The sequence below is a fragment of the Falco peregrinus genome, chromosome 7, assembly GCF_023634155.1.
Source record: "Falco peregrinus isolate bFalPer1 chromosome 7, bFalPer1.pri, whole genome shotgun sequence".
Classification (NCBI taxonomy): Eukaryota; Metazoa; Chordata; class Aves; order Falconiformes; family Falconidae; genus Falco; species Falco peregrinus.
Genome location: NC_073727.1, coordinates 42821465 through 42840416, shown reverse-complemented (window position 1 = coordinate 42840416; position 18952 = coordinate 42821465). Strand labels below are relative to the sequence as shown.

Below are 18952 nucleotides of genomic sequence, written 5' to 3'. Positions count from 1 at the left end.
ATGTAAAGTTCAGTGGACTTGAAATTAGATTTACAGCTGTATTTTGATTTAAGATTGCTTATATGAGTGTCTATTCTTCTTTGCCTTTTTTTTTTTTCTTTCAGGCATAGCAGAGTATTGGAATAAGGGATTCTATACTTAAGCTGTAAAGCAGAGTATTTTCCTATGCTTGTAGAAGCATTTTCCTGTGAAGAAACAAAATATTGTGCTCCTGGTCTGTCTTTTATTTGTAAACAGAAATTACTTACTCTGCTGCAGTGTTGCATGTCTTTCATACACTTTGCTTTTTCACTTATTCATTGTGAGCATTAGCCTAATGTTTATAATAGGAGCAAGATGCACCAAGATCTCTCCTTTCTGAACACATGTAGACAGAAAATGCTGTAAATCCCCAAATACTTTGCATGTTTACATAGGAAAACTATTGAAAAATGAAGCATACACATGATATCTCCTGAGCTTCATCATGTTTGTAAGGACACAGAAAGGAAGGAGGAGGCACATGTTGGGCATTTATCCTTTCATTTAGTGCAAGTATTCGAAGTAACATGACCAGCATGTTGCTTATAGTTACACGTAGTTCATCTTTTTGAATGTAGTATGTTTTGCAAACCTGAAAAACAAACTTTTTCATGGAGAATGGACTTAATCAGAGGACAGGCTAGAAGAAAAGAGTAAAGGCTACAGAACATTACCAAACTCTGGATCTTCCTCCTGGTTAGGGTCTATTCCTGTTGCCATGTGCGAAGTTGCTGATTGATCCAGGGTAGCAGCTTTTCTCCAAGTTCTGTTGCCAATGTCTTCAGATAAATCAGGATACTGGCAGAGTGTTGTAAAGGCTGCAGCTCCCCTCTGGTACTGTAGCACAAGGAGTGTTGTGCTTTTGGAGCTGTCAGAAGGGCCTGGACAGCCTCTGTTCCCTGGTGATCAGTCCAGCCAGAAGAGAGTCTGAGGAACTTGGGAGGGACTGACCAAAGGCAAGCAGCAAACCTGGTTGAAGACAGAACATCAGGACACAAGGTGAGGATCGTGATAATCAGTGCCTGAAGGACTCAGTGAAATAGGTTACACATCATCAAATTACACAGAGAAGTGGTGGGCTGTGGAGATACGTGATGTAGCATGTTACGCTGTTTTATACAGGCAGTTAGCTGCCTGTTTTTGTGGGGTGGTGGTCCTACAGTGCTGTTTCATTGGTTGCTGCAATCCTGGTTTTATTTTAGCTTCTGTGCAATTGTTTTATGTCTTCAGAAGATTTCTCTTTCTATTTGACTTCATGCCCTGCTAGTTTCCTGTTTGTGCAGAAGTGCCAAAGTGCAGACCAACAGCTGGAGTGATATTTGCATGGTTGAGTGTGTCTGGGAGAATTGTTTACATGTCAGCATCTGAAACTGGGAGGAGGACAGCAGAACATGTTTGACAATGGAAAGATGGAGAACAACTCTTGTGTTGCAATTCCTTAGAGTATGTTCTGGGAACAATGAAGTAACTGAGCTTTGCTCTGATTGTCATTACTGGCTTGCCGTAGGGAGAGAGATCACGTTAATCCACTTGCAAAATCATCTACTAGATGTCTGTATAAATAGTGGCAAAAGAAATGCTTTTTCAGGGGAACTTGGGATCGTATCAGATGGGTGGTAACAGGTTGCATGATTAAAAAGTTAAAAGAAAAAAGTTTGAATTTTATAGCTGGAATGGATGTAACAAAGAGCTTCTTTGCTTTGTTTCACCTTCTTGTGACACTTTTTAAAAAAAGTCTTGGCAGTCTGACAGACAGATGTTAAATTGAAGAACTAGATTATACTTTTCAAGAAGGGTAGCAGTAATACCCTGTCATTATTCTTCCCTACCTGAAATCCTGGTTCAACTTACATTAAAATTTGGGGGTTGTGGTATTTACTGAACAAAATTGCAGTAAAATGTCAACTGGGAAAAGCCTTAATGAAGTCATAGAAATCAAAATTTGCATATAAAAAAATTAAAATTGAGTGGGAATTTTAAATAAAATATTTTTAAGAAACACTGTAAAAGCTGGACATTACTACTTCATTCATCTTCTGTTCAGGTCCTGTTTATGCATTAACAGTCAAAACAGTTTACAGTTAGGTGTTTTACAGTAACAGTGGTTCTGAAGTGACAGACATTTGTGTGAAGAACAATTCTCTTACCTGTAGAATTATTTTTTTTTCTGTTAAGCGTGCTACAGAATGTTCTGTGACAACTGTCAACTTTTAACCATTAATATGGTTGATTTTTCATCCTTAGTTTTTAATTTTCAAAATAACCTTTCTGTTAGGACTTCAATTGTATTCTTCTGTAATACATATTTCTTTCTGTAGTTGCCTTAGGAGGAAATATGCTGGAGTTTGTTTCCTTTATTTAAACAATTGATTTCTACCATACATCAATTCTATGACTTAAATAACTTTTGGTGAAGTATACAAGTGTTCAGGAAGGGAATATGGAATTAATAATTTTAGTCTGTGGCCCTTCTCAAGAGGAAAGAGCCTGTGCTTGATCTATTTGTGGAACTACAGAGAAAAGCATAATATGATGAAGCCACTGATTTTCAATTTAAATGTGCTTATCTAGGTTTGATAAGTATTTAATAGAAAACTGTATACATAGCATTTTAGATATCTTAAAAAAAAAAAAAAAAAGGAAAAATTCAGATGAAAGTATTTCAGTATTCAATCAGTGCAATTCTTTCTGCACACATCCCTGAAGATAATTAAATGCTATGACATTGCTGACTCTGGTGATTCAGAAGCAATCTTTCAATGCAGGGTATTTCTTAAATGTTTAATGCCTGGACTTGCATGGCTTGCACCCAAATCTCAGTTCTAATGCACAACAGTGAAAGGCTATTCCTAGTTGTGCAAATTACATTGTTAAGCAAATTGTGGTGGTAATGCTTTCTGTGTAGGTAAAGCACTGTGTGCTTTATTTTTTCCGTGAAATAAAAGATTTGCCTCAAGCTGGTCTTGCAATTTGTTTATATTTGAACTGACTCATTTTTAGATATGGAGAGCTGACACTGCTTTGACATGATGTGTGCCTGTTAGTTGTTGGATTTTTTTAATCTGAAGCAGTCTGCAGTATGCCAATCTGTTTGTCCAAGGAACATTTAGCCTGGAATAGGAGAATTCCTGTGATACTGTGAGGAGACAGTAGGAAAAAGCAAAGGATGCAGTTTCAGGTAAAACTTTCCCAATGCTTGTTGGACCCATGCCTGGGAAATTGCTATGAACAGGCCTCTTGGGTCTTTGAGAAGGATGATTAAGTGGCTGAATTGCTACTGCTTAGCTCTGCTTCTTTTAGGGAAGAGGAGGTTGAACTCTCATGGTTTTATACTCCTCCTTGCTTTATGTTCCCAGTTGCTTTATTTATGATGTGAAGTATACTTCAGATACATAGTGTGGGCAGGATCATCAGTTCTCTGCTTTTTTATAAGTAAAGGAGCCCCGGGAAATGTTGTGTCTGTGAAACTTGGCTCTGTTTTTCAAGGAAAGAGCAAAGGCTTGTATCATAGTGGGTTCCACTGAGAAGTTAAAGTTTTAATATTCTCCCTCAGTATTTTAAATTAAAGTTCATTTGTGTGTTTTATGTAAAAGACTTACAATACAGGAAAAAGACACAGTAAAAAAAATAAAAATAAAATCCGTATAAGACAGTGGGTTTACTATTCCTAAGCTCTTATGAGTGTGGTTGAGATTTAATTTTATGGCTAAGTCCGCACAGCAGTTCAGTGCCTCTGGAAATAACAGTTGAACTTCATCCTGCCCTCTGCATTCCTAGCTGTTTGCTGGCACTCGTTACATCAGGAGTGAAGCTGTTCAGGAGACTGATCAAACACAAAATGAATGTGTTTTTTTCAGAAAAGGGAACAGGTTGAAAGCAACTCCTCTGTTTTAACTCAGTGTTAGTTAGCTCACCTGTGCCTGTACAAGGGAAGTGACAGCAGAGTGTGGCCAGGGGTAGGGACCACATTGACAACCCTCTGCCCTTTAGCAAAAGCTAGGCTTTACATCTAGCCTTTAGACTTTACAGATTGTGCAAGGCAAACACAAAATAACTGCTCACTGAAAGCTTGGAGTCTGCTATCTGGCAGCAGCTTACTTGCGTATGTTTCAGTTTCCAGAGAATCCCGTGGAAAATCACCTAGAAGCTCGTACTCCTTCAGCGACTTGTTTGTGGCATAAGGCATTTCCGCTTGTTTTGTCCCAGTTTTCATTTCTGTTCATAAGTACTTGGGATTAACCTGATGGTTTAGTTATAAAATCACATAACAGGAAATAATAAGAAATAATAAGGAAGTAATATGAAGCATGACAGGAAAGAAAGTGTTCTATGTGAGCTATTTAAAAGAAATTGTAAGTTTCTGCATTTAGTGGAATTCATTACTTGGTAGTCTTTTACTATGGAAACCAGACTTTGCACTTTATGCAAAACCAGAGATTTAAAGTACAAATATATTTTTAGTCTTTCAAGTAAGTAATTAGTCAAAGAACAGAAATTGCAATAAAGCAAGCCATTGATTGGCTGCATGGTTGGAAGCCGTGGCATTTCTGAGTGTGTTTTTTGAGGATCTCTCAAACTTGCATTGGCCTTTCATAAAGAAACTGATTATTTGGGAAGACTCAGGTTCTTGATACACAATTCATTAGATATTCCCCGTTTTCTTACTACCTTACTTGAAAATTTCTGGCCAACAGTTGATGCAATCAAAATTTTAGAAATTGTGTTTTGTAAAACAAAAGTTCCTTCTCTGTATAACAGAGTAAAATGTAGTTGCCCTTGTAGGAACTTCAGTAACCACATCTGTTTTACAGACAGGTTCTTTTTGCATGATGCATTTTATCTATCCCAGCTTTGAAGCTTGACAGTGAATCCTTAGAATTAATTCATGTAACAATGAAAACTGGGAGGACATGCAAGGCTATTACTTTGATTGTTGCGTATTTGCTGCATTAAACCCTTAAGATCTTTACCTGTAGGAGGGAGTTTGTGATTATCTTACACAATTTCATAATCAACACTGCTTGCTTAGCTTCATCTAAACTCCTACATCCAAATCCATGTAGTGTAAATTTGTTTTCAATGCTAATGCACTACAGTTCAATGGAGTCAGTGCTGCAAGGAGTTCCACTGAACACTTGATGGTTTGTGCAGGGGAGAGAGAAGTCTCTGCGCTCTTTCATTCTTGGTAATGGTTCGCATGTTTTGGTATTGGCTTTGAAGACCAAACTCTGTCAGGTTTTCACATGGAACTCTGAAGACCAGTTGAGCTTTTGCTTTGTATTTTACTTTGTACTAGGTTTGAGAGAACTTCTCAAGTACTTAATTTATTAGGTTTAAGGATCATGCTGTTCTGTAATCTGTGTGGTTTCATTGTATTAATCTTCTTTGTGTTAAGTAATTTCTAAGTGCTGGTAGAGGCTGGGACAGTTAAGTACACAATATAATTACTATTATTCTGTATGTGTTCCCCCTTAAAAATTATTTTTAATTAAAAATAATTTTAAGTGGGGTTACCCCCAAGCAATATAATAAATACAGGAAAAGTAAGATGCATCCAGTACCATAAAATACAGAATAAACTAGCAAAGTATTCAAGCAAGGTTAAATGCTTCTTGTCTGAAACCATTCAATAAATCTGCTTTTATGATTAGGATATAATATTTTAGATTATTAAACTGAGGAGGAGGTGATACTCTGCCTATTTCTTCCCTTCCTATAGTCATTCTGCCTGTTGTTTGTTAGCTGTTGCATTTTGCATAGTCTTAACATGTTTGCAGCATTCCAGATCTCCTGGATTTGAAATGAAGCAAGTATTGGAAGAGTGAATTTTTGTCTTGCATTTTATCAAATATGTTCTTGAAACTGATTGGTTATTCTGAAATGAGGAGCGTGTGATTTTTAGAAGATGTTTCAAAACACAAAAAAGAATAATGAAATCCATTTTTTTAAAAAAGCAAATTTCAGATCCCATTGAAATTAGTTTGTGGTTTCCTTAATACCTCTTGAAATGGCAATTTTAAAGGCTGTGCAAAAGAATCAGATGTAGGAAAGTAATGCAAACTTCCCTAGCTAATCTTGTTAGGCATTTCATGTAACATTACTTGGAGTAATCTGTACTCAAATTACACCACGTGTTTTGTGTGCCAAAATGCTTGTGAAGAATTAACAATTAGCTGGTTGATGCATTGCAAGTTGTTTCCTGTTGTAACTTTTTTTCCTGTCAGACCTTTCTTAAGAGTTTCTTCACCTTAAATTTAAAGCAAGGTCCTCTCAAAGAGGTAGTTGTAGGATGTTGGGATGTGAAGGTGGAAAATACTGACTGAAGATCTGATACATTCAAACATTCTTTGATCTTATTTTTCTTCGAGTCTTTAAATTAGCTATGTATTCTTTTCTGTGGCATTGTTTTCTGCTGTAGCTACATTTCTGCTGTAGTTACAGCTATTTTATACCATTCTTACTATTCCGAGTGTATTAAAACTATGTTTTAATATAGTAGATGCAGTACCTTTGAATTTATCTGTAGCAGGTTGAAGCCTGCATGATATGTGAAAATCCACGGTGCAGTCTTTAAATGTGATTCTTTTTATACCTCCTTATAATTTGCCCATGCTTTTTTCCTAAAAGCAGTGCAAAATGTAGTGTTCTCTAATTGAGATTCTGCTGGGAAATGCGTAAAAAGAGGCAACCCTCCAAACCCTATAACAGTGGAATCATTTTACTCTAATCATTCTCATTGTCCCATTTACCTTCCTATAGTCTTTGCTAGGCAGCAGTCTCCGAGGTCCTTGCTGTGCCCTCATGTTTTGCCCATCCTGCATCTTCCACTGTCTCTGTTGTGCACGTCTTTGGCTGCTTTTAAATTGGTAACTTATTATTAGAAAAGTAAATTATAAGGCATTTTTGTTCTAGCCCAGAGTCTTGATTTGCCTCATCTATTTGTATGGTTATTCTGTTATCATCTCTGGGTTGAAAGAGGTCAAGGTTAGGATGTGGTTGCACAAGAGGCAGTGGTCTGAATGAAAACCTTACTGACAGCTGCTGAAATGAAGGTCTCCTTCCTCTGTCCCAGGTTCCCTCTCCTAGTTTTGTGTGCGCTTCTGTCTCTTTTGCTTTGTGCTAGTATCAGCGTTCCTTTCCAAAAACATAGTTGATTTGTTAAAGAGGCAGAAAGCGAAGTGAACGAAATGGTGGGGTTTTTTTCATATATTTTAGTAAAACTAACTTGGCTCACAAAAGAACCTGATGAATATTTGTGTTGGCATGAGGGCAGAAGTTTGGGACTGAGTGGCTTGGAGCAATGATGCAGTGGAGTTGAAAGGAAGGGGAAGCTGAGAGAAACCGTAAATAAGAGTGGAAGGACAAACAACAAACCCTTTGGGTTAGTTTAAGGAAAGCAGAACAGTCTCATTCAGATCTTAACTGGTAACATGTGGAACCAAACCCAGGGTTCAAGGGCAAGCCTTCTCTCTTAATGTTGGACACCAGCGCACCAACAGCTACAGGTAAACTTAAATAGGCAATACCTGCAGAAACATAAATTAAATTGATGATGTAGGTAAATGAACCGTATTTTTTTGCTTATGTTACTTGATTCAACTATACTTATTATGCTTTTCCTAGAGTATATTGTTTTGTATCTGCTGCAAAGAGATTTATGTTGATGAAAAGCTTGACATATAGTATTCTACTACTGGTCTTGCCAGCCAAGCTTGTAAGGTCCCCCTTTTAAAAAAAAAAAAAAAGTAATTAAGCGTGATGGCTACTACATCTTTGCAGAAAATCTGTACTTTTATTGTTTTCAGTCTGCCAGCTGGGCAAATACTGAGATCTCAAATTTCTCACAGGTATAAAACCCTGTCTTTGTTGTGCTCTTTAAATGGTTTTGTTAGTCACTAATGTGGGGCAGGGGGGTGTTAACTATAGAGTTAGCCTCTCTACAGGTTAGACTCTTTTCAAATCTCCAGTACCCCTACTGCATAGATTTGTCATTTACTGTATTTCCTCATCAGTGAATGACAACTGCCAGTGAGCTGTTCAGGAAAGCCATCATCTTTCCAGGAAAGACCTTAAGGAGACTTATTTCTCTCCTCCCTTTTTCTAATGAAAGAGCCTGAAAGGTGTAGGACTCAAACTGTGTGTGTCCTTCATTACAGTTACTGTGTGGTTTTCTGCTAATCTCGGTAGCCATGGAGCATGGTTACACAATTAAGAGGCCTGCTGGGTGCTAAGAATTACTTTTGTTGTTCTCCTGCACCCTTCCTTCACAAGAATGATACTCAATAATTATCTCTTAAATGCCAGTGTGTTTTTATTTTTATCTAGCTGTGACAGACTAGTCTTCCAGCAGATTTTATTTCCCTCCTACACTCATGCAAACCTTCACATGGTGCTTCAAAAAAGCAGCTGAGAAGCCAAGCAAAAGTAGAGCTGATTTGTATAAACCCCCTCAATTAATTAAAAACTTCAGTTTGTGTTACTGGTTGCTATGTGCAAATCCAAATATGGTTTCTGAAGAAGATGTTTCCACAATAACAAACTCTAGCGGGATCTGTGGTCAAGTAATACTTCCTAAAAATGTGTTTTCTGGGGTGGACCTAGTCAGTGCATGACCTACCAGTCATTACAGATACTGGTAAAGAACAATTGTTTTACTGTGTCAAAGATGCAAACTGAGGATGTCAGTTCATGTCTAGTGGTGACCAAGTACTGATTTTAAAAGGTTTGTCAACTACTTGTTCTGAGTGGGACAGAGATTTGTTCTGGATCTTTATGCTACTTTATCATAAGTGGTGCTGTAGGTGGGTAGTCCTCTGCGCAGGGAGTCCCTCTGTGAGAAATTCCTGAAATTTGCTGTCAGGAAATACCTGCTATTTACTTAAACTCACTGAAAATACCATCCAGAAAAGATAGTTCTTGTAATATCAGAGGAAAGCTGATGCCTAAAGGGATGCAAACTCAATTGAAGCAAATTAATTAAGGAATGGGAGCAAATACTAGGAGTAGTCTTTCTTTGTGTATAGTATTTGACAATTCTGAAAGTTGTAACACTAAAACAAATTGTTTAAAATAATATTGACTTAATGTAGCAGTACAGATACATTTGTACATAAGCATGCAAATATAAATTATATAAATATGCAAGTGTATTTCTACGATGTATTGAGATGTATTGTACAGATGTATTTTGAGCTAAATTCCACTTTTTAATTTGAAGACACTTTTAGTGGATTGTTTTTAATAACCCAGGTGATATTAAGATTTTTTTCCCCTGTTTTGTTTATATATATATATATATATACACACACACACACACAGACATGAAAAGAAATATTATCTACATGGTGTCTGGGTTTTTTAAACTTAATTGACAGGAATTTGGAAGATTGATTGGGCTTTTCTAAAGGACAGATACCATTGAGCTCTCTGCAGACCCACATAATAATATATGCTGTGTTCGTATGTAAGTCAGACTGGATTGATGGTCCTGCCTAGGCCTATTCTCTGAATCTCTGTGAGGAATGGTTTCTCAGCTTGAAATAACTCCTGAATCGGTGGAGCGTTAATTGGTTGTTATTGCCAAAGATGACATCTTCAGTCTTTTCTACATTACTGCTGAAGTAATTCCAAGTCAAAGTTCATAAAATACAGGTTGTTAAACCCCGAAAAACACCTTTAGGTAAAGCAGATTACCTTACACTTGTCTATGGTGAAGAGTGTGCAGGGCTTTGGTAGCAGTGGAGGTTTTTTTCACTGCAGATGGACCTCGTTCAGCAAGGCAGAGATAGACACTTTAATGCTGTTTTTGCTGTAATGTAATCATCACTTTTCAGCAACTCAAGGCTTTCTCAGTGTTTCGGGACAGGAATTTGTTCTTTCTGCCAATTCCCTACAAAATTATTGTTAAAACAAAGCAAGTCACTGTCATGGTGGCCCTTCAGTTTCCATTCTCCTGAGTATCACTGAGAATTTGTGTAGGCTAGACACTATTGCTATTTCTGCGTTAGCACCTGTCTAAATTGTACTGTGCCTACTGTGCTGCCCTAGGATTATCTCATGGTACCTTTCACACACATACAGCTCTTGTTTGGTCAACAGACTTCATCACAGTTGCAATTTCTTTGGTATGTGTAATGAATAATGCAATAGAAGAATAATAGCGCTGTGCTATATTTAGTGTTCATTAATGTACATGTTCCCTCTAATCCTTTTAAAAATACGTTCTTGCAGCTATTTGTACTCTTGTCTGAGCATATTACAGACATTTTGATTTCAGTAATCCTTTGCGGCAAGAAATAAATTGAGCAGTAGGACATTTATGTGGTATGAAAGCTTCTCTTTGGTTGTTCATTCTGACTGACTTCTCTGACATGAAGGGAGCAAGGCTATATCTACCAGCTGTCTTGCTGCTGCTTCCTTTAGTTAGCACTGATTTCATAAATCTGGGTCTTTGAAACAGATTTTCTAAAAGCGTGTATTTGAAGTTCTTTTCCTGGTGTTGAAACAGTCTATTCATTATATGAAAACTACAGTAGCTCTTGCCCTTTGCCTTTTTTTATACCTGAAAAGTTGTCTTTGTAATCTTTTGTAACTTGTTACACCTGTAATATTGCAGTCATGAATGCCACTCATAGTGATGGTATGAGGCGCCTTGTAGTGTGTTTGGACTCACTGCATCCTTGAAACCCACAACGTTCAATGAAACAGCCAAGTACCTTTAACAGGATTATGCAGGGAAATAAATGTTTGGTACATGGTAGCTGGTGTGAAAAGTGTTTCCATTCTCCCTCATCCCGTCAGCAGAAATGATGGACAGTGAATCTGACATTGTCATCACTTACTCAGAGTTAACGTTCTAGTGAGGTTAACTGACTTGCATTGCAAAAGCTTGTGTGTCTGAATCATCATTTAAGGCAATCGGCAGAAGAAGGGAAGACAATCTTAATTAAACTTCATTGACATCTGGAAGCCTTAGATGAAGCCCTAAAGCCTAGAACTTGTTGGGGTTGGGCTTATGTTGTTTTTAGGCATATTTTATGACTTCTCATGCAGGCGTCAGAAATGCATGATCTACTTAATATAAAAGCTATGGAGTCTTCAGCCTGTGTGTTTTCCAAGATGATGTTGTAGTACTTACTGTATGACTCAGACTAACGGGAGTGGTATACTGTGTCTTAAGTGTTCATATCCCTTCCTTTTTGCACAACTGTAAAGAGATACTTAAATTTGTGTGGTGTTTACATTCTGATGCTTCTGTCTGTTTTGATTTTATTACATATGAAGCAGAGAGGAAAATTTGTTAAAACTGTGGTCCAACCTTAAGCCCTGCATGTGTATAGTAAATTTGATAACCGTAGAACCTGGTTTTGTGCTGGTAAAGGGCTGTTGATGTTGCTCTAGACCCTCCCGGGCTTATTTGTTTCCAGGTGTCATTTGCAATAGTCTTACTTTGTAAATGAGTGAAGAAGCTTACCAAGTTACAAGAAACTGATTAAGAAAAAGATAGTGGTTTCGTAATATTGATGTATACCAAGGCTATTAAAAGAATGTGTCACACGTGTAAGTTCTTGAGCACCGTCTTTGTGATGGATGATAAATTAGTTTTATAGACTCAACTACATTTTTTTCAGTGTGGTTTTGTAATGTTATGTGCTTTGCCTTTTATTGCTGAAAAGCTTCAGGTTATTTCTCCTTCCTCCCTGCACACACCCCACACACCCACCCCTTTATATAATTGGGCAGTAGATGAACAAATATATGAGCTTAAAATATGCTGTAATAAAAATATTTTCTTATGTAAATGAGTATTGTGTATTAGTGAGGTCATTGTTATGCTATTTGGACCTTTATTATATTGAACAAATTATGAGAAATTTCAAAAGTGTCACAAACACATAAACAGAAATTTCAGCTTCAATAAATATTCCAAGCCAAGTAATGTGTCGGTAGAAGAAAGTGAATTCTCCATATGCATTTATAAACAACTTTTGAGAGTAAGTTGCACTATATATTATTGATTATGTTTAATCTTTTTTCTTTTTCCAGTTGTCCATATCTGTCAGAGAAGATTACGCCTGCTATACCTGCAATTGGTGGGATTCTTTTCTTTTTCGTGATGGGGACCCTGCTGCGTACTAGTTTCAGTGATCCTGGTGTCCTTCCACGTGCAACACCAGATGAAGCAGCAGATCTAGAGAGACAAATAGGTAACAGTGAAGGTCTGTTGTCTCTTCGCTTTCCTCCCAAGGGTGCATGTACTGTATGAAGGCAGTGTGCTGCTCTGCTCATGGGAGGAGTTACTCCTATCTTGCCACAGTAATTGTTCTGGCGTTGTAAGGTCTGATAGTAGTGCAGTGATTTCTGTGGAAAGATAGTTGACCAGTTCTTCTCAAGAAAGATAGTAAACAAAATTCTGGCCTTGGAGAGTGATAGGTATTACTGTAGACACATTTCAGCAAGTCTGGTTAGAAGTCTGTCTATGATGCACAAGAGAGTAATTTCTAAAGTGTTTTTGGCAAGAAAGCTGATATTGCAAAGGTTCTACAGTTGTGCATCTGTTACGTTAATGTACCTTCAGAGTTTAACTGAATTTAATTATGTTGTTATTTATATTGTGAAAGAGTCATATAAGTGTTTGTATACATCTGGTAAGTTGATGCAGTCTTGGGAAAATTTTTCTTCAGTAACAGTAATAAAATGTTACTATTTTTATATCTGTGTAAAGCCAGCACAATTAAAGGAGACTGAACTAGATTTTAATCAGCCTTATTTATCAAGAGAATTGTTAACTAAATTCTAATTGTGGAATTTCTACAGCTACAAATAATGCTGAATAGCTAAAATGTGCTACCTGGGTAAGAAAACAGGATGAATTTGCAGAGCTGCTTCATAAACAGTGGCTTTGTTTATTTTTAAGTAAGCTACTAAAGGCTACTATACCTGCTTTGATATGATAGTCAATGGAAATCCCATTTTCTGAAGCAATTTCAGAGGAACACTCACTCAGATAATTGAAAAGACAGATAACAGGTTTATGCAAGTACAGGAGAAATACCTGTGGGGTCCCTGATGTTTTAATACTATAGTATAGTCTTAGGCTTTGTTTACGGTGACAAATATTTTAATGCACTATAAGCAAATGAGTGCACTAAAGCTGTTGTTGCAGGTGATTCTGCATCTATAGAGTATGAATTTGAGGGGTTTACTTCAGACTAGGTTTTGTCCGGTTCTCTAGACTGCCTTCCACAAGGCACTGGTGAAAATGTCTGAGCTAAGTAATTGGTTTAGACTTTTAACACCATGTTACGGGGTAGACTTCATTTGGTGTACACATGGAGCAGAAGTTCTGGTTTGGTTTTCTCAGAAAGCAAATGTGGTTTGCATGCAGCAAAATCACACTGTGAACCGTGCCCATGTAAGTGGGAACAATAGGAGATTTCATGTCAAAACAGCAAAATGTTAGCGACAATATGACATTAGTTTCCTCTTACTGTTTAGCTGCTAAGAGAGTAAGCAGATTTTGCAGCTGTATCTTCCACTTGAGATCTATTGGACAAAGAAATTTTGTTAAGGTAAAACAAAAACAGTAGCTTGTTTTTGTTTTGTGTTTGACTTGCATTCACTATTTTAGGTCTTTTTGAGCCTTTAAGAGAGGAAAGGTAACAAGTTTGTTTTTAAAAACATACATACTTTAGTGGTTGTTTGAGTCTAATGGTTTCATTGTGATTAAAAAAAGAAAAAAAAAAAGTTGTCCGAAGTGCGCAGTTCCAGAAAACTGCTGTTGGGGGAGAAAGAATGGTTTTATTTTCTGGAAACATGCATGTTATCTTTGGTATGGATTATTTTAAGAAGAAGCAGGATTTCAAAATGTAGCGATGAGTTTCACTGATTGTCACTGCAGTGAGATCACTTCCTTTCACCAGATTTGCAGTCCTGTTAAGACAAAAAGGTGTCTGAAATAAACTGCATCTTGTATATTTCAAAGTGTTTGGATTTGAGTTCTGAAGTTGAATCAACACATCTGCAGCACGCGGCATGCAGCAGCAGTACTTAGCTGTATGTTCTTTGTCTAGGCTTGAGACTTTTGGAACTGTATGATCGTGTAGCGAGGTCATTGAATTTTGTGGGAAGGAAGTCTCATTGGTGTGTTAAGTCTGAGATGTGTAGTTCACTACACTTTATAGACCTGGTATAGCTTTTCCAAAACCAGTGTATTCTCCTGGCATTCACACTTCTTCTAGAAGAAAACATACATTGTTTTTATACGTTGTTTGGACTAATTTGTAGAACCAGGAGCCATCTCTCCTTGCTATGACAGGAAGAAGGTTACATTTAGCCAGTCAGGACTTAGCTTTGGACAAGAACCATACTGTACATAATATACAGGGAACAAAACTGTTAGGTCCTAGATAACCCAGGTGGCTCCATCCTAGCTGGATGAATTTAAATGCATATAAATTTCTTCCCTTTGCTTACTTTTGGATGTGGCACTCTGGATTATTTAAAAAGAAAGTCTTCAGTCAACCTGCCCTTATATGCCATAAAGAAGTTAAATCAGAAATGGAAGAGCATTGTGAAGCTGTGTTCTTACTACGCTGTAAGAAAACATTAAAAATAGACATGGAATATATTTGTGCTGAGGAACTGGAATTGTCTTTAAACACAATAATTTCATTCCTTGTTTGCGTAATAGAAGAATTCCTAATATTCACAGAATCCAGATATGTGGAAAACAGATGCCAAAGTTCAAATTTGTGTTCTTGGGAAAGCCAACACATTTCTTCAGAAGACTGATTTTAGAGCTTAGTTTTTAGCTTTTGCTAGTGCTGTCACCGCAAGCATTTTTCAGAGTGAAATACTCAATGTGTAATGTGCTGCATAGGAGTGTGTAAGTTGCTATAATGGGTAATGGGATTATTTTTATAGCTGGGAAGGAAAGGATGGAGAGTGGGGGGAAAAAGCATCTCAGAACTATTTGGGGTAATGTGGGAAAAGTTATGATTTCCACCTCCTTTCTCTTTTTTGCTGTACCTCTTCTCAGAAAAAGTAGGAATAACATGTGGGAGGAGGGTGGAATTCAGGCAGATATATTCCTTAGTGTTGCCAAAAAGGAATGCCCCTTTATACGATAAAAATCTAATTTGCAGATAAACGGTTGTATAAACTTTAAAGTTTTTTCAGAAAGAGCCATTTTGAAACAGCTTCACACATAATTCCCATGTAATTATTAGTGCTGTAATTGCTGTGATGGCTCATGAATAGTCTGTGGGTTTTTTCAATTTCATTAATGCAATATTTGGGGAGCAGTAGACATTCTTTGCCTGCTTCAGTACTGGAGTTCTCAGTAAAATGTCTTATGATTGGAAGGTAAATGCGTTTATTAGATATCTGAAATCATAAGGATATCTCTCTAATTGAATAACCTTCTGTAAGGTTTACTTGAAGAACTTAGATTTCTGTTAAACCTTTACGTTTCCTACATCTTCCACCATGACCTCTCCTAGCTGTTTCACTCCAGCAATCTTTGCACTCCTGTTTTTTTCTCTTCTTGTGGTGAAGCACAAGTAGTCTTAGTTTACCAGTCATCATCCTGGTCTCTGCTGTCCTAATGATAAATAACAGAATCTCAGCCATTTCCAAAGAATAAAAGTAGATGTTTATTATATCTGATAAGAGTTACTTAAGACATTTAATAAAGGAAACAATGGTGCTTTCTAAATAAAATGAAACACGAATGATACTTTTAAATGTCACTAAAATTTACAACTTTTAAAGTATCACCTGTTTGTACTGAACAACATGCATACCATCTTACTTAAACACATACAACCAACACATTTGTGTTAGCTGGCCTTTTACCTTCTCAGAGACACGACATTGTGTAGGACACTGCTGTACCTAATCAGAAGAGGTTCTCATTAAGAAAAGGCTGGACCACCATAGGAGGGCACTGTATGGCACTCGAAGCATATTTAAACCAGATCTAGGAGAAGGAAAGATGTTTCTGTCCAAGTCTGTTCATCAGCAATGATTTCTTTCAATTATTGTATTAACAGATTTCTTTAAACCCATTTTTGGCTAAGGATAGGATTTCAGAGTTGGTTAGAAGCAAGATGTGCAGACAAACCATGGGTCTTCTTACTGCTGATGTCTGTTTTGTTTCTTTGTAATGAGACAAGCATTGGTGACTGAGGGAGTAATTTTATTCCTACTAGACTGTGAGATCATTGTAAAGAAAAGCTGGAGCATAACTGTATATGAAGAAAAATTTATTTGGGGGAAGTTATCTTTACTCTGGTTAAAGGAAGGATATTACTTGTTGCTTCCCTGACAGAGAACAGTTTGTTGAGTCAAAACAAATGGTTGTCAGTTTAGAAGAGAAAGACAGATGTATGGTGTTTTGAATTGTGCCCCTGGTGGCTGATAGTTCAGCTATAGAAAAAATCATAATTCCTTTGAACTGTTTGAAAATTCATTAAATACAATCTTCCTAAACAGTGGGAGGTGTTTGCACCTGCCTTTGAGAAAGGAACAGAGAGGAGGGTAAGATGCAGAAAAGAATAGCAGTATGCACCTAGGTAGTACCATGTTTCCTATCATCTCTGTAGGTACTGTTCCATTCTGTGTCTGCTTCTTTTAATTTCTTGAGTTTGGTAGGCAGAAAATGATATTAAAATCCATTAATGAAGCTGCTACTGAAATTTACTTGCTGATTATCTACCAGTAATAATGATGGTGCAGCTGGGGAAAAATATTTCAGAACAAATACTTGTATAACCTATTATTTTTATGTTAAACGGATGGGATTTTTAATGGAATTTACCTTTTCAATAATTATGTATAAAGATTATAATGATGATGGTCTGCTAAATGGGATTGTGAGCGAGTTATTGAAGAGTAGATATTAGGATTTAGTTATCTTGCTGTGACAGACATTTTTCACCACTATATCCATCTGCTTGGTGAAATCTTGAGTGTTCTGTAATTCATATTTTGAATTGGGGAAAATCCTTTATTAAAAAAATGTTGAACCACAGTGAACAAGTTCCTCAGTTTTTAAATCCAGTACCCATATACGTAGTGCTGAATTGTATGATTTTGAGATAGACGTGTTGTAGTAGTCACTTTAGAGTTTTGTGATGCACAGTTTAATTCTCTATTCTTATAGAATGGCAGATGTATGAACATGCTATAAATGTTAACTGAGTGTGTTCTTGGCTCTATTTGGAGGAGGAGGGTTTTTTTTTAATTCTTTGAATATGCTACTTGGCATAGAAAGTGGCTTAGATACATTATTTTCATAATCCAGTGGTTATAAAGACACACACACAAAAAAAAAAAAGTATCAAAAGGAGCAGTAAGTTGTTCTTTGAGTAATGAAAACCCAGACAGGTAAGGCAGAAGGCAGCACTGTAACAATGCACTTCTTGTTATTACAGCCTTGACACAAAAAAGGAATTATTGCGGTTTGTTCCCAAAAGTTCTTTGGGTTTTGTTTCCTGTTTCTGGAGAATCCTGTGCTTTCTGATTTTTAGAGTCCATTCTGGGACTCTTTTCTGCCTCTTAAATGTTCAGTAAATACACCCTGAGTTCTGCCCTGTCTTTTGTGTACTTCTGTTCAACCTGGCTTCTTATCTGGATCCTGTTTGATTGCATCTTTTGTTGTCTGTCACTCCATCCTCTTTTTCTGATCCTTCCTTCCACTCTGCTTTTTATTCACCTTGTGCTTCTGTAATGGGATTTCCTCAAGCTTTTCCTTTCTCCAGGTTGGGCAGGTGCCTCCACTTTCTCATGAGGGTGGTAGGAGGGAGAGCCAGGTTCCTTGCTCTAAGCTCTTGACTACAGCAGTCTCCAATAAACCCCGTTCTGCTGGAATGAGACATTTTTAGTCTCTCAGCAGTGATGGAGAGTTCATAATTTGTTCATAAAGGGAGTTAACCTGTGCTCTGCAGTAGAGAAATCTGGAAGTTAACTCTATAGCTCTTAACAAGCTCCTGATGAGGATAACTGAACAGTGACCTCTCCCCTCCCCAACCCTGCCCATCTGCCAAAATTTGTGCAGAAAATATTGCATGCTAAGCTCAATGGCTACAGGATGTGCTAGGTTTCAAATCCTTTCTTCAAATTCTCTAATATGATAGAGGTATTAAAATGTTTGCTTTTCATCTGAGCTTCAGAAGTGGTTGAATCATCTTGCTTAAGCATCTGAAAACCTCAGAAATAAGGTATACAGCTTAGGCTACAAAATCTCACAAGTCTTTTCTTTTAAGCATAAAAATACGGAAAATATTTTTTTCATTTTGTTCGAAGTGTTCATTTAGCATCTTTTCCTAATCAGTGTTACTGTCTAGTTTCATTGATCTCATTCAAGGAATCCTTTACCTACAGTATGGTACCAGCTTTGGTCCAAAATACAGGCACGGTTTCCTGCTCAAGTAATTGCTTATTTTCCCTGTGTTCAAAGAAACATTTATCTAAGTCAGGAAATAAATTATTTCAAATAAGCAGCTGACGATGATAATTTTTCCTTAAAGAAAGAGTCTGTCAGGTAGGGAGTCTTGGCTAAATACAAAATGAAAAAATATAAATTTGATACTGAAAAAAGACAAAGATTATGTTAAAAAGTTGATTAGGTGAGTCAAAATATTTCCATGTGTGACTGTTTCAGAACTTGCATTAACAGTTTTTTTTTTAAAAATGGTAACACAGGACTTGCCTCAGAGGTTCAGACTGATGAGCTGGTCAAAACCATTGCAGTCTTCAGCGACAGCAAAACAAGTCTTCCAAAAAGAGGCAATGGAGTCTTGAAGTGAGGAACTGTATTGCTAGCAAATGTGGAGTTTGGTGCTCAAGTTCCCAAGCATGAGGGCTTATGGCAAGCCTAATGGAAAGGAGCAGTCTAGGTAGCCCTAACAAATCTTTCTGCCCTAAA

The 18952-nt window shown here is 37.1% G+C and overlaps 1 protein-coding gene across 5 annotated transcripts in view; it reads left to right on the top strand.

Annotated features, from left to right (window-relative positions):
• Positions 1–18952, top strand: part of ZDHHC14 (zinc finger DHHC-type palmitoyltransferase 14) — a 112619-nt gene that overhangs the window by 47096 nt on the left and 46571 nt on the right. For 3 of the 5 annotated variants that reach the window (XM_027796840.2, XM_013304828.3, XM_027796854.2), the window contains exon 2: positions 12067–12239. In XM_027796840.2, coding sequence (XP_027652641.1) covers positions 12067–12239 — 173 coding nt within the window. The remainder of the gene's footprint in view (positions 1–12066; positions 12240–18952) is intronic. The other 2 variants (XM_013304837.3, XM_005230182.4) reach the window with 1 other exon arrangement.